General features: G+C 46.1%; 1 protein-coding gene across 1 annotated transcript in view; it reads left to right on the top strand.

Moving 5' to 3' along the window:
* Positions 1 to 14,616, top strand: part of LOC144935327 (unconventional myosin-Ie-like) — a 42,395-nt gene that overhangs the window by 9,472 nt on the left and 18,307 nt on the right. Inside the window, exons 2-12 of the mRNA XM_078861889.1 lie at positions 442 to 579; positions 1,997 to 2,086; positions 2,852 to 2,946; positions 4,119 to 4,206; positions 5,038 to 5,127; positions 6,854 to 6,985; positions 9,401 to 9,535; positions 11,119 to 11,251; positions 12,333 to 12,529; positions 13,028 to 13,108; positions 13,784 to 13,870. Of these exons, the coding sequence (XP_078718015.1) occupies positions 442 to 579; positions 1,997 to 2,086; positions 2,852 to 2,946; positions 4,119 to 4,206; positions 5,038 to 5,127; positions 6,854 to 6,985; positions 9,401 to 9,535; positions 11,119 to 11,251; positions 12,333 to 12,529; positions 13,028 to 13,108; positions 13,784 to 13,870 (1,266 nt within the window). The remainder of the gene's footprint in view (positions 1 to 441; positions 580 to 1,996; positions 2,087 to 2,851; positions 2,947 to 4,118; positions 4,207 to 5,037; positions 5,128 to 6,853; positions 6,986 to 9,400; positions 9,536 to 11,118; positions 11,252 to 12,332; positions 12,530 to 13,027; positions 13,109 to 13,783; positions 13,871 to 14,616) is intronic.

The following is a 14,616-nucleotide window of genomic DNA, read 5'->3' as shown; positions in this document are numbered from 1 at the left end:
TTCGAAGAACGTAATCAACCAGGTAGGGTGTTGACTGTTGTATTAGCCGACTCTCTGTGCTGTATTGCATTATATTTCTAAGTTCACTATGTTTCGATGTAAAGCTTTCGTAACTGCCGGGATTCATCTTCTTGGTTCTTTCGGTCAAGTCACGTTCACTTTGTTTGTTTTCTCATTCATTCTTACCTGATGATGGTTGCTTGTGTTGCAATCGAAACGTCGTTTTCTATTATTATTTGATTTATTTTCTTTCTACGTGACTTTACCGAAAGAACCAAAGAGTAAAGCTATAATTTTTTTATATATAGTACTCGGTAAGGCCCACTGAGGCATTAGCTTTTTTTTCAGAAGCGACCTGGTCACAAATCACAACGAAGTGTGGCCGATCAAAAGTCGCCCAGCACCGCGCTCACAGACGCGCGCATGTCTCATCCACCGCAGGGGAGCAAGGAGCACTACCACTGGACGAGTGGCAATGTGAAGCACAGCGGCGTGGACGACATGGTGCTGATCTCCAAGGTCACGGAAGACGCCATCGTGGAAAACCTCAAGAAGCGCCTGATGGACGACTGGATTTTCGTATCCTGCCAAACGGCCAGCTTTACGCACTGGCACAGAGTGTCACTGGCAGCCCCCTGCAGTGTGGCTGATGATGATGATGAGGGCGGTTTTGGTAATGGCAATGATGACGAAGATGACACTGTTACCCTATTTGTATTTTTAAATTGTATATTATAGCTATTTTATATTTTATATTCTATTTTATTCAACATTTTTACATACTTTAGCTCCTTAGAGTTAAATCTTGATTTAAAGCTTTCGTGACTGCAGGGATTCATATTCTTGGTTCTTTCGGTAAAGTCACGTAGAAGGGAAATAATACAATAATTATTTATTGCTTTTTATTTTTTTATTATTTCCCTTAGTATTAGTTAGACTTTGTACCTTTAGTATACTTAGACTTGTACACCACTTATTTAAGATTTAAGATTCCTATATGTTGAATGTATGCACCTTCCTGCCAAAGTAAATTCCTTGTCTGTGCGAACTTTCATGGCGAATAAAACCCTTTCTGATTCTGATGAGAAATAATGACCGTGATGACGATGATCATGGCCATGATGTTGATGATGACTCTGAAGTGTGCCCTTGTTTAAAGGGGGCACACAAAAACTCAAGGAGGGATGTAACACAGCCGATCTTGAACGAAATCCTAAACGCTAAACAGAATTAGTCATCGTCTGTCTTTGTCAATTATGCAATTTGGCTCGAGTTCTAACCTCCAATCTTTGTTTACTACTGAGGGAGGGCTGGGTGTTCAGCAGTCCCAGCCTCCGTGATGCTATGCGGCCGGCCCTTAATCACGTCACTACTACATCTCTCACTGCAGATGAAGTCACTTTTTATGAATATAATTAAAACACTGGACACGACACTTCCTTGTGTAAGTGAAATAAATGCACTGTTTGGAGTGGCTAGCTTGACAGCGAGTTCTCTATCAGCTGTTTCGAGGGAAGCGGGAAAGGAATGGTGGCGTAAGACGTTGGCGTGCTTCTTAGCCAACTCCCGGCCTTAGTGCACGACGGCACAATACCCAAATACCCGATTGTTGTTATGGAGCGGTGACATGGTCCAGTGGTAGCCCATTCACCGCTTGTTCGCGGAGTTTCACAGTTCGAGCCCATCGGCCCGCCCTGGTTACTACTGCGGTTTGAAAGATCCCGTGGCATTATTCACAACAACAGATAAGTTGGCCGTTACGTGACGGCGCCATGGCCAACATTTGGAAAATTGTATACATTACTTGCAAATTACTTTAAATGGGAAAGTACATAGTAAGGCTGTATGATCCTTCACCGGGTGTTCCCTGCCACAGGGTGATCTCTGACGCAGGGCACCACGAGATGTACTGCATGAGAGGCGTGGTATATTTAGTGATGGTGATGATGAGTATGCAAAACATGCAGAAACCTTTAACTTTCATATACTGCTGCAGACATACATTGGGCCGGTGCTGATCTCAGTGAACCCCTTTAAGCAGATGCCGTACTTCACCGACCGCGAGATTGACATCTACCAGGGTGCTGTGAGTGCCTTTGTCTCTCTATCAATTTGTTTATTTGGAGTTGGTGTTCAAGCCACACCGAGTGGAATACAATTGTAACCAGGACTGGTGCTGCTCAGTGCGCGTTGGTGCAGAGGTAAGTTTAAAAGTGCGTAGCTCCAGTGGCTTCCTAATATCGGAAGGAAGAGCGTTCCAGACGGCCGCAGAAGTCCATCTGAAAGCGCGCGATGCAGTAACCATCTTTGTTCGATGGCTAGCCAAAAGCCGCTGTGAGGATGATCGGAGTTCACGTGATGATCTATGCTCCCTGACGAGATCAGCAAGGTATTCTGGTTCATTTGTGGCAAGCACTTTGTGCGAAATGAGTGAAATGGGAATTGAGGTAAAGTCACGTAGGTAAAAAATTAAAATGAATAAAAGTAAAATAAAAAATAAAATAAAAATCACGACGTTTCGAAGGCAACACAAGCTTCCGTCTTCAGGTGGAACCGTGCTGTTATTTTTATTTTACTTTTATTAATTTTAATTTTTTACCTACGTAACTTTACCGAAAAAACCTAAGAATATGAATCCTTGCAGTCACGAAAGCTTCACATCTAGAAATGGGAATTGAGCTTCCACAACCACGACATTCAAATAACAATATTCCATTATGAGCAATGCCTCGTCTGTGACCAACACTCACGCGACGTATGTATGCTGAACTGCTTTCGCACCGTACGTAGCCCACCGTGCTCATCGACCACTCAACCCTGAATCTCGTTCTTGTGCCTTTCCCCTGTCCAGGCTCAGTTTGAGAATCCACCCCACATTTACGCACTGTCTGACTTCATGTACAGGAACATGCTCATCGACTCTGAGAACCAATGCGTCATCATCAGGTGAGAAAAGCACATTTTAGATTTTCAATTTTTCATGTACGTATGTTGGACTTCTTTCTCAGTGTACGTAGCCAACCGTGCCATATGCACAACATACGTTGTGCATATTGTCCACATTGTTTTCCACATAGGCTTTCATGACCAATACGATTATTCATAAATCGTTTCTTGGATTAGAGCGTGTGTGTTTAACGTCAATGGAGCTGTTGCACCCTCCACCACCCGACACGGCCAAACAAATCAAGTTGTCACGTGAGGCAAATACAGTAGAACGATTGATTTTGTCCATTTGACACCTTGACTTGTTTGGCTATGTCCAGTGGTAGAGGGTTGTTATCGTCAGTGCCAGAAATGTGAAGAAGTCATGACTTGGGCAATGCATAAATGACCCCCCCACCCTCAGGACCCGAACACACCCGCTAAAGCTGGATCATACCAAATTAGTATTGAGCGCAAGGGGGTGGTGGTGGCGATGGTGGACGGCAGAACTGACTAATACAATCACATGTTTGTTATGCCTGTTTCAGCACCTTCATTCAACTAAGAATAATAATGTATCATCACAAACTCCTTGCATGTTTCGGAGATTCACAGCGTGACCTACAGCCATTACCTACTGATAGCAGCTATATAGATCTAAACTAAAAGTTATATTTATTTTTATTTTACCAGGTATGGCCCACTGAGTTATATATCTCTTTTCCGGAAGCGACCTGGTCACAAATTATACCTCAGCGAAGTGGCTTATCGAGTGTAAATGGATAGCAGCCAAATACTCTTAATGCATATTTCTAAATGTGGAGGGAAAACCCGGCGGACCCGGAGAAAAATCCCCACGACCACGGGGAGAACATGCAAACTCCAAATATACAGTTGTCAAGGTTGGCATCGAACCAACGACCTCTTGTATACCAGGCGAGGTAGTTAAAATCTCGCCAACGTGGCAAAATAAAATGTTCAGTTGACATATCGAGACTACCCAGCACTCCACTTGTTGCTGGTCCCTTCAATCACGGCGCTCCGGCTCGTTCCGACCCATTTCCACCACTGGACTTCACAGGTGGCAACCCGACATCCAGCCAGTGCATGCGGCGATAAACTGCGATTCTTCTCTGGTGGCCTGCAATCAATCCGGCGCTGACCCGTGAGTTGCACTTTGTGTGTTGCGGCAGTGGGGAGAGTGGCGCAGGCAAGACGGTGGCCGCCAAGTACATCATGAGCTACGTTTCCAAGGTGTCCGGTGGCGGAGACAAGGTGCAGGTAAGGGGCCGTCCATAAATGACGTCACGCACCTAGGGGGGGGGGGGGGTCAGACATTTGTGACGATGTGTGACGAGGGGGGGGGGGGGTTGAGAAATGTGACGTCACATCAAAATGCGCAACTTTAAATAAATATAGACAATACGTTCTACTTAATTAAATACACTTTTTAATAAATGTTTTCTCCTACAACATCAGAGTGCAGCGCCACATTAAATACGCACTACAATGACAATAGTTTAAAGCGATTTGAAGCATGTTTTATTTTTGTGTGTCGATGTATCATTAAGCCCTTAGCTATCCCCTTGTATGCGTGTGTAGGTTTTCTCTGGGTAGACTGGTTTTCTGCCACGGCAGAAATAGAATTCACCAAACAATCTTGCACAGGAACCTCCCGAAACGGAGTCACGAGACTCAGTGAGGTGTTCTTAATAAATAGATAAATGGAAATGTCAAGGTTGTTACAGTCTTCATAACAAGATATGTTATGAGCATCCTACCTGAATCAGAATCAGAATATTTATTTTGACTGGAGGAATCCTATGAGCGATAAAGCTAATTTTCACAAATGTCCAGTAGGGGCAGGTCAGAACGTTACAACAAACACCACCAACAGACCAATATCATCCATAATAGAGGTTTTTTCGGGGGGGTTAGATCCCGTAAATATATAAATGTGTCGTTAAAACCCGCCACCACCCGACACAGCCAACTAGTAAGGGTTGTCACGTAAACAGAACGTGGCCAATTCGTCACTAGTACAGCACACCGGTGTGTTGGAGAGCCAAGCCACAATATTTACAATCTGTCTCTCTCCTGCACGTCTGACAGCACGTCAAGGACATCATCCTTCAGTCGAACCCGCTGCTGGAAGCCTTCGGGAATGCCAAGACGGTCCGCAACAACAACTCGAGTCGCTTCGTGAGTGGACAGCGCTCCCATGGGTTTCGTGGTCAATTTGGGAGTCAAAGGCGGCTGGGCGAGGTGCTGGGCTACATCGCCTTCTTTGATGCGCCATCCCCACGTGTGCAGAAATGTGTGTTTCTTAGCATTTAGTACTCTTCACGGATGTACACCAGAGCCCTGAATTGAGTCGGGTAACCTGTGGATACCTGGAGGGTTACCCCCCGTACCTAGCCCGATGCAGGACTTTATGATACGTTTTTAATTTAATCAGCATTTACGTATTTTTCTTCATTGTTTCTAGGCCTCGGCAAGGTAAGGTAATTTACCCTTTTTACCGGGTAAAATGGTAAAGGGTAAAGGTGTCGACATGCCAAGGGGTAAGGTAAAGGGTAGGGTAAAGGTAGCTCGGATGAATTTCCCGGTAGGGTAAAGGTAGCGCGAAGTATTACCCGGAAAATACGGTACCTTGTTTACCGATTAAAGCTCCATGGCGCAGTCCCTGGCTTCCATTTAATAAGTAATATTTTTTAAAAAAGAATTTAAACACGCTTTTATGAAATGTACCGTACTAGTAATGGCAGAACTCCACGACTCCAGGAAGTGGCCCCGAAGCTTGCCGTAACGTAAGTGGCCGTGGCCAATTACAGCCAACGTCAGTTGACCGTGGACAATTAGACCCATGCCGAAACATACCATATGAAAAAATAATGTTTAAAATATATATATTTATAATATAATATAGTCTTGTCATCAGTATGACATAAGTATACCAAGTTTGCAGTCGATACCACATTGGGAAGTGGGTTAAAATTGAGTTATAATATTTAAGGATACAACAACAACAGACAGAGTGAGTTCAAAGAAAGCGTGTAAAATTGGAATCATCAAAAGTATTCTATATGCATAAAGCGCTCTACCTAGCATTTACCTGTTATAAACCTTTTTCATGTGTAGTACCCCAGTAATTACCCTGTAATCGGATAATTTGTATGGGGTAAGGGTAAAAGGTAGGGTAAAGGTAGGCTCATTGTTTTTACCTTTTACCTTACCTTGCCGAGGCCTAATTGTTTCTTTTAAAAAATATTTCAATGACTAAATCAATTAAACGTGCTAAGACTTGACTACAATTCCACAGGTTGTCGTCGACTATACTAAGACAAAAAAAACCCTCAAATTCTGACTACATTTAAACTGGTGTGAGGTTAGTTAACCCATACCACATGGGTGTGTCCTGTGACCTCCTTCCATGTGTTCCCACGTGTTCTCAATGTACACCGAACCTGGCACAAATGCTGTGGTGACATCACCGCAACTCTAGTGGTGAATGGCGGCTGTTGTTTGAGCGGTGGCACAGTGGCGGTGAACCCATACACCCTGATGTTGGATTCCCAGCCACGGCCAACATCAGTGGCGACTCAGCCTTAAATTGCGAGTTCCTGGTGCAGTATGTAAACATCAACACTGGAGACGGAGGGGGGGAGGAAGGAGGCTGGGTTATGGTGCTGGCAACACCGCCTCCTGATGCACCATGACGGCTGGCTCACAGCATTGTCCCCAACAGTCAATTGAGGATTTTTTTTGTGGGATGAATAATTAAATGACATAATTCTTGTCTTTGCGCAGCACTTAAGAGGATGTGTCGTCAGCATCTTGTGGTAGGTTGTCCAAATCTAAACTGAGCGTCTGGTGTGTGTGCATCACTACTGCTGGGATACAATGGCACGTGTCTCTCTCTCGACAGGGCAAGTATTTTGAGATTCAGTTCAGCCGAGGAGGGGAGCCAGATGGCGGAAATATCTCAAACTTCCTTCTCGAAAAGTCACGTGTCGTGAGCCAAAACACAGAAGAGAGAAACTTCCACATTTACTACCAGGTCTCTCTCCGTGCACGGCCTCCAACCAACATCGCTGAATTCCCCCACACTTTCCACGACATGCGTATTCATCTGAAGTTACAATTGAAGACGAAATTGTGCTTGCAGGTGGATCATCATTGGAGTGGTTTGAAACTGAGCTCTCACTGCATTCCATCCTGTCCGTGTCACAAATCCTTGTATATGTGTCTGTGTTTTTACAAATCTTATTCCAATCGTACCAGTGGTGCATAATGTGCAGTATTATGTGTTTATAAAGAAAAAAACTAGTTAGCCTGTGGCCCCAAAACTATTTTACTTTCTACGATGGCACGTATTTGATTCTTCTATGCTTTCATTACATTAACGAAGGAGACATCACACCGATACACTCCGCTGCTCCTGACGCGGTTATCTGACATGACCACCCGAGCGCAACATTGTCATTGTTGCTCTGCAATCTTCATCAGCAGCCATACGAAAGAAGAACAAAATTTTAACCTAAACAGGGAAGGTCAACCTCTGTAGGCCCTGCGCCATCTTTAGGCCCCGTCTCTCTTGGTTAGGCCCCACCCATTCTTCTTTAGGCCCCGCCCCTTGATCTGGACAACGATTTGGGCTCGTGGTGGGGTAGATTCAAAACTGACATCTCGATTGAAAACGAATTTCTTTAGAACTGCTGTGTTTAGTTTGTTGTCCTTCCCCCACAACTCCGATGAGCACGGTTGGCTACGTGCGGTGCGAAAGACGTTCAACGTGCATACGTACACGCACAGCGGTGGTGGTGGGCAGAGACAGGAGGCAGGGGTTGGGCGGATACAGGACAACCAACATCCCTCTTAGAGCAGCAATATTTATTATATACACTATCATATGTGCAGTGGATTCTAACTGAGTCGCAGACATACTCTTTAGAGGCAACACATTTATTAATTCCAACACACTCAACACAAAGGGGTAACTGACCCTTTACCAGATAACAACTATGTTGGTGGACCACCAGGCTAACTACACGAGTTACACTGGGAGTAGCTACAACGGACCGGACCCCAGCTTGGGTCCAGGTCCACGTCTTGGTGACTTCTTCTTGGACGTAGAACGTAGATCGTAGGTCTTCAGATGGCGACAGCAACGCTGAACCCTGGTCCCTCTCGGGGCCCCGGCTTATATGCTCGCTGGCCATGGCTGGTTCCACCCTTGGCCACGACCACCTACTCGAACCCTCTAGCAGGATCTCGCCCCGGCACATGACCACCCCCAGCCCCCGCTTGGGGCCCCCTGTGTAGATCTTACCCGTCACGTGCCTTCCAGGGTCAACCAGAGTGCCCTGGACTGGGGTAACCTCATTCCATGGCTGACACTCTCACACTCAATCCTGTAGGAGGCAGCACTGCACGCCACGCGTGGTGCCACTGAGCGCTATGACCCAGCGCTCACCGAGCCCTCTCTGGGGCTGGTACTACACCCACATATACGGGGTGTCCGCGATGTAAATACATCGCACGCCGTGCCTCGCTAGAGCCGGCATTACCCAGTGACATCCACGATGTCGCCACATACGTGATGTCCGCGATGTAAGTGCATCGCACGCCGTGCCTCTCTGGGGCCGGCACCACACAGTGATATCCGCGATGTCACTACATATGTATTACTACATACACTGTGTATTACACGGAAAATGCTGTGTTTCCTTGGCAACGCCCCGCTGCTACTAACAACATAATTATCACTATGAGATCTCTTTTACCAGTGGCAAAATATAATGGTAGGTTTTTACCCTTTTAACTGGTAATAAAGGTGTCAGTTTTGTACCAGTTAAAAGGGTAAAAACCTACCATTATATTTTGCCACTGGTAAAAGAGATCTCATAGTGTAAATGTTTACCCCGAACTCTCAATACTCTGATATTGCACTGTTTTTGAGTTGTACGCCTTCTGGTGTCATCTGGCCCTACACCAATGGGGACTAGGCTCTAAAGAAAGCCGTCTCGGGTGTGGGCCAATCAACTTCAAGGACAGTGCATATTATTATCCTTATCAGAGTTGCTTCTTTTTGTTTGCTTTATTGACTACTTGTGTTGTGGTCATTGCAAACATGATGCCTTGAATAAAGGTGTCAGTTTTGTACCAGTTAAAAGGGTAAAAACCTACCAACATAATTATCATTGGGGTGGAGAGGAGCCCAGCCAGAAGCCAGCCAGGAAGTGAAGGCGTAGATTATTTTTAAATGTACCTGTAGTGTTCTTTTTTTTAAAAGGAAAGTGTTAATACGGGGAGTCTTTTTTGTTTGTTATTCATGCTTGTGCACCAAAGCCAGCAGAGTTCCTTATTCCTGCGTTTGCGCGAGAGTTGATAATGAGAGACTCAATAAAACTGAGATGAGAGACCTCACTGCAATAAATACTTCATGTCCCTGTCCTTCCTTTTGCTCACTCAGCTCTTGAATGGAAGCTCTGGGACACAGAAGGAGGACCTGGGAATCTCTACGCCAGATTACTACTTCTACTTGAACCAAACTGGCATTTATGTTGTGGATGACACTGACGACAACAAGGACTTCCAGGAGACCATGGTACAGTACAGGGGTGGCTCATAAAGACAAAAGGGTTGCTGTTTCCCCACTTATATTCCACGTTACATTAAGTCGACAAACGTAATTAACATTTGTCACGTGACAGTCAAACAGATGTGTTGCATTATCACAGCTGTGATAGGAGTGAGCATTCACCAAACCTAAATGAAAGCCAATTTATTGTTGTATGATCTTTTTATGCAATCATTCATGTGTGGGCTTACACCATTGACTTGTCACACTTGCGATTGTGGATTACTGCTCGGACTTAACCCCAGGGTCTTGGCAGCACTGACTCAGTGTCCTGGCACCAGGGACATGGAAGGTCAAGAGCAGGAGCTCAGCCACTGTGGGTGCCATGGGTGTCCAGACACCTCCCCCCCCCCCCCGTAATGTTTAGATATGGCTAAGGAAACACCCACAACATCTTAGACAACAATCCTGGTTCTAGATTTGAAGCTTTCGTGACTGCAAGGATTCATATTCGTAGGTTTTTTTCGGTAAAGTCATGTAGGTAAAAAATTAAAATTAGAACCTCCCAGTTTAACTAGTCTACACAACAAAGACTCATTCCTGGCAGCGGTTTCAGCCTCACCACCTCTACATAACAAAAGGCTCAGTCCCATTTACACGCGCCTTTACATCAGCCTCACCTTAACAACTCTTTTTAACCAGTCTACACAACAAAGGCTCATTCCTAACAGCGTGCTTCAGCCTCACAATAATAATATCCAGGGCCTACCTTGGCTCCTCCCACCCTCAACCAGTATATATAAGGACTGTTTTCTTGGAATTTCTCTTACTTTATACAGCTATCGTGCTGTGACGGTTCCACCTGAAGACAGAAGCTTGTGTTGCCTCCAAAACGTCGTGATTTTTATTTTATTTTTATTTTACTTTTATTAATTTAAATATTATTTTTTTACCTACGTGACATTACCGAAAAAAACCTAAGAATAACAATCCTGGTGTTGTTTAGTGCATTTTTCTCCATTCAACAAGATGGCAAATTGTGATTATGCCGATGGCGGAACCCTTCATTGCACAGTCGCGCACGAGCAGTTAGGTTCAGTACTGAGTCAGTCGCCAGAAGTTGCGTCGGTGCAATATAATCATAATAGAATCGTTTAGTTAAATGCATGTTTAATTGGGTGTATCTGTTCTACGACCAGCGTGGCAACACTAATTAATGAGAGCAGTACCAACGGAGTCATAGGTAGACGTTTTGGTGCTCAGGACACGGTGCCATCCTCAGACTTCCCCACCGAAAAGTGAGTCATCAGTATCCACTGCTTGTTTGATTCCAACAGTTCTATCACCCATACAGGCAGCGCCCCCCCCCGCCTCCGCCCCCCTTGGATGGGGGCCCTGGGCAACCACCTTGCCGACTCCCACCACCCCGCCTACCGCGTTCCTCCTATGACACTGATGAATAAATTACGGGTCACTGCATCTGCAATGTAACCAATAACCACTGGGTATCATTCGCTTGTAGCCCCCCCCCCACAACTTCGAGAGTGTGGCTGTGCCTCTGACCCTGAGCTACGGGACAACCTGACTTTCGAAATGTCTTTGGGCGCCAGGCTGCGATGCAGGTGATCGGCATTCTCCCCGACGAGCAGGCCATGGTGTTGCAGATCGTGGCCGGGATTCTTCACCTGGGCAACATCTCCTTCATGGAGCAGGGCAACTACGCTGCCGTGGAGAGCCTGGACTGTGAGAGCACCTCCGCCCACACGCACGCCCCTGGCAGCAGAGGGACCCGCAACGCTTAGGACGCGCAACAACCCCTCCCTTGCGTTCTCGCTCGGGTCCTAAAACGGGATGCTGCTGGCCAATGCGGTTGACGCAACCAAAGCTCGCCATAGGTGGCAGGTAGCTGTTGTGGGAAATCCTCATTCTCATCCAGTGTGATACTGTTGCAGATGGGCACGGAGGCAGCTGTGTGTGATATAAATGCCACATAAACTATGAATTAGAATTTGCAGCCCTTTGTCAATCCATTGCTGGACGAAGGTCTCCCCACGTCGCGTTGGTCGTTTGGCTACGCTTCAAGATGCTGGTCAGCGTCGGTTTGGTGAAGGGGGGCCGAGGAACAGTTCGGATATCACTCATCACTAAGTGTTGAGGCCAGATTTTGAACTCAGGTCACCAGGTTCACGGTGCTCACCACTGCGCCACCACTCCACCCACACATATTTACATGCATTTATATTTAAAATCCTGTCACCAAACAACCCGGAATGCACCCAATCTTGTCAGATCTCAGAGGCTAAGCAGCGTTTGAGTCTGGATAGTGTTTTAATGTGCAATCATCATGTACGACAGGTGGTAATGGGCTGCAGGGCTATATAGTAGTAGGCAGAGAGGGGGGTACAAAAAACAAATCCATTGCTCCATAATACAATTTTTGTGGGTTATATCGCGTAAATATAAATGTGTCATTAAACCCGCCAATTAGTAAGGTTTCTCACGTAAACAGAACGTGCCAATTCCTTACTAGTGCAGCACACCGGTATTAGAGAGCAAAGCCACAACATTTACAATCTGAGTATGACGTTTCGCCAGTAATTACAACTAATTACAACCCAAAAAACCTCTATTACGGATGATATTGGTCGCGAAAGCCAACGTGTTAAATAAATCCCTTGCTGAAAATGTACTTCCATGCTGGCATGGCGCCTATGCTCCCCGCCCTCACCAATACGCAGCGACTAACACGGTGATGTGTGGTCAAATGAAGCCCACGATCGGCACGGCGCGGGGGAGGGCCTTCATCCAGCGTTGCGTGTTTCAGACCTGGCATTCCCAGCCCACCTGCTGGGCATCGAGCAGGACCGGCTCATGGAGAAGCTGACAAGCCGCACAATGGACAGCAAATGGGGCGGCAAGTCTGAGTCGATCACGGTGACGCTCAACACGGAGCAGGCGGCCTACACACGCGACGCGCTCGCCAAGGCCCTGCACTCGCGCCTCTTCGACTTTCTCGTGCAGGTGACCTGCCCGCCTGTCCCACCTGTTCACCGGTCAAATGGCCCGCTTGCTTGTCCACCTATTTACTGGTTAAATTGTTCTGTCTGCTGGCCCATCCGTTCAATGATCACACGACTTGTTCATCACAGCCGCCTGTTTCCACGTCACATGATCTGTCTGTCCATCCGCGAGTTCAACAGTTACCTGACCTGTCTGCCTGTCCACCTGTTTACCGGTCACATCAACTGTCTGCCCACATATCTACGCACCTGTCAGATGACCTGCCTACCCGTCTACCCACACACCTTTCAGATTACATGTCTATCTATCTACTCACAGACCTGTCAAACTACCTATCTACTCGTTAACTCGCACACGTGTTGTATGTACGTATGTCCGTTGAACTTCTTTCGCACCGTACGTAGCCAACCGTGCTAATCGGAGGTACGGGGGCAAGGGCAACACACTGTCTGTTGGCCAGCGTCGCTGCCTGTCCCTGCCTTGTCTAATGTGCTGCAGGCAATTAACAAGGCGATTAGGAAGGAGAGGGAAGAATACAACATTGGGGTGCTGGATATCTATGGCTTCGAAATCTTTCAGGTACAAACATCTGACACCGATTCAACACAACGTGCATGGGATTACTGTTGCAATGATGATGGTTTACATTCGCTGAGTGTCAGTACGTTATCCAGCTGACAGCTGATTATTAAAAACCAACACCGTCTGTAAATGATGACGACAATTCAGTAAAACAGGAACTTTAATTGGTGGTCTGGACAAAGGCTGAGAGCTGTGTACGTGCAATGTGGTGGTCGCAAGACTTGCATGTAAGGCATGATCGGAGTCGAGCCTTCCTGCGGTTTGTGAGTAGCACAGCGTTGCGTGTTGTTATTAAGATCTGCATATAAAGCAGGGGGTCGCGGTGAGTACATAACAAGGCAGCCGTGAAAGACAGTTTGGGACATTTAGTCTGCTCTTAATGATCTTTGTGGCTCTAGATTTGAAGCTTTCGTGACTGCAAGGATTTATACTCTTAGGTTTTTTTCGGTAAAGTCACGTAGGTGATTTATTATTTTATTTCTATTTTTATGATTTTTTATTATTTTTATTATTATTTATTTTTATTTTTACCGACGTGACTTTACCGAAATAAACCTAAGAGTATGGATCTTTGTGGCGTTTCTCTTTAGTTTGGCCAATGAGGAGCAAATAAAAACACTTAAAAGCTCATTCATCAATACATGCCTAATCTATGCCTGGTGTGTGCTGCAGAAAAATGGTTTTGAGCAGTTCTGCATCAACTTTGTGAATGAGAAGCTGCAGCAGATTTTCATCGAGCTCACACTCAAGGCAGAGCAGGTGAGCCATCGACACTACCACTTTACAAACTCCAGTCTCTGGAGGATTAAAAATAAATCCATCCCAGGATTTCTCACCAGCTGTAACGCCTCATCGACGACATTTACTTACTGGTCGGACCAGAATCAGTCTGTAAGAAATCCCGTTACATATTTAATTTCTTAACCACATTGGAGATCGCTTTTTCACCGGTACGCTTGAACAGCTCAGGGTTATAACGCACCCCTACACGTCAACCGATCTGCCACATCTGTAGAAGCGCCATCAGTAGGGGCTGCAGGATGTCTCTAGAACAGCCACAGCTGTGGAAGCTCCATCAGTAGGGGCTGCAGGATGTCTCTAGAACTGCCACAGCTGTGGGAGCGCCATGAGTAGAAGCTGCAGGATGTCTCTAGAACTGCCACAGCAGCAGCTGGTTGTGTGTGGCTCAATCTGTGGGCCGTTTCCAGTCGCTGCCGCAGGTCTTGTGCCATGTCAAATAGCAATACAGAAGTGTCGCAGAAGCCAGGATTAAAACACAGGATCTTTGCAGTACTGGTTCAGTTATCGCTACCATTACATTACAACAATTACAATTTGTATTTATACGGCATCCAAATACAACTGCAGCTCAAGGTGCTGCACCTACACATTGTGGCACGCATATCCTGTATACGTCAGTACAGCATGAATTCCCTTGGCCGCACAATCTCTGACCGGGGTGATCATTGTTGTCGCCCACTAAGCCCCCGTGTGTTATCCATTTT

The sequence above is a fragment of the Lampetra fluviatilis genome, chromosome 13, assembly GCF_964198595.1.
Source record: "Lampetra fluviatilis chromosome 13, kcLamFluv1.1, whole genome shotgun sequence".
Classification (NCBI taxonomy): Eukaryota; Metazoa; Chordata; class Hyperoartia; order Petromyzontiformes; family Petromyzontidae; genus Lampetra; species Lampetra fluviatilis.
The sequence above is the reverse complement of the archived record's forward strand: the minus strand, read 5'-3'. Positions and strand labels throughout refer to the sequence as shown.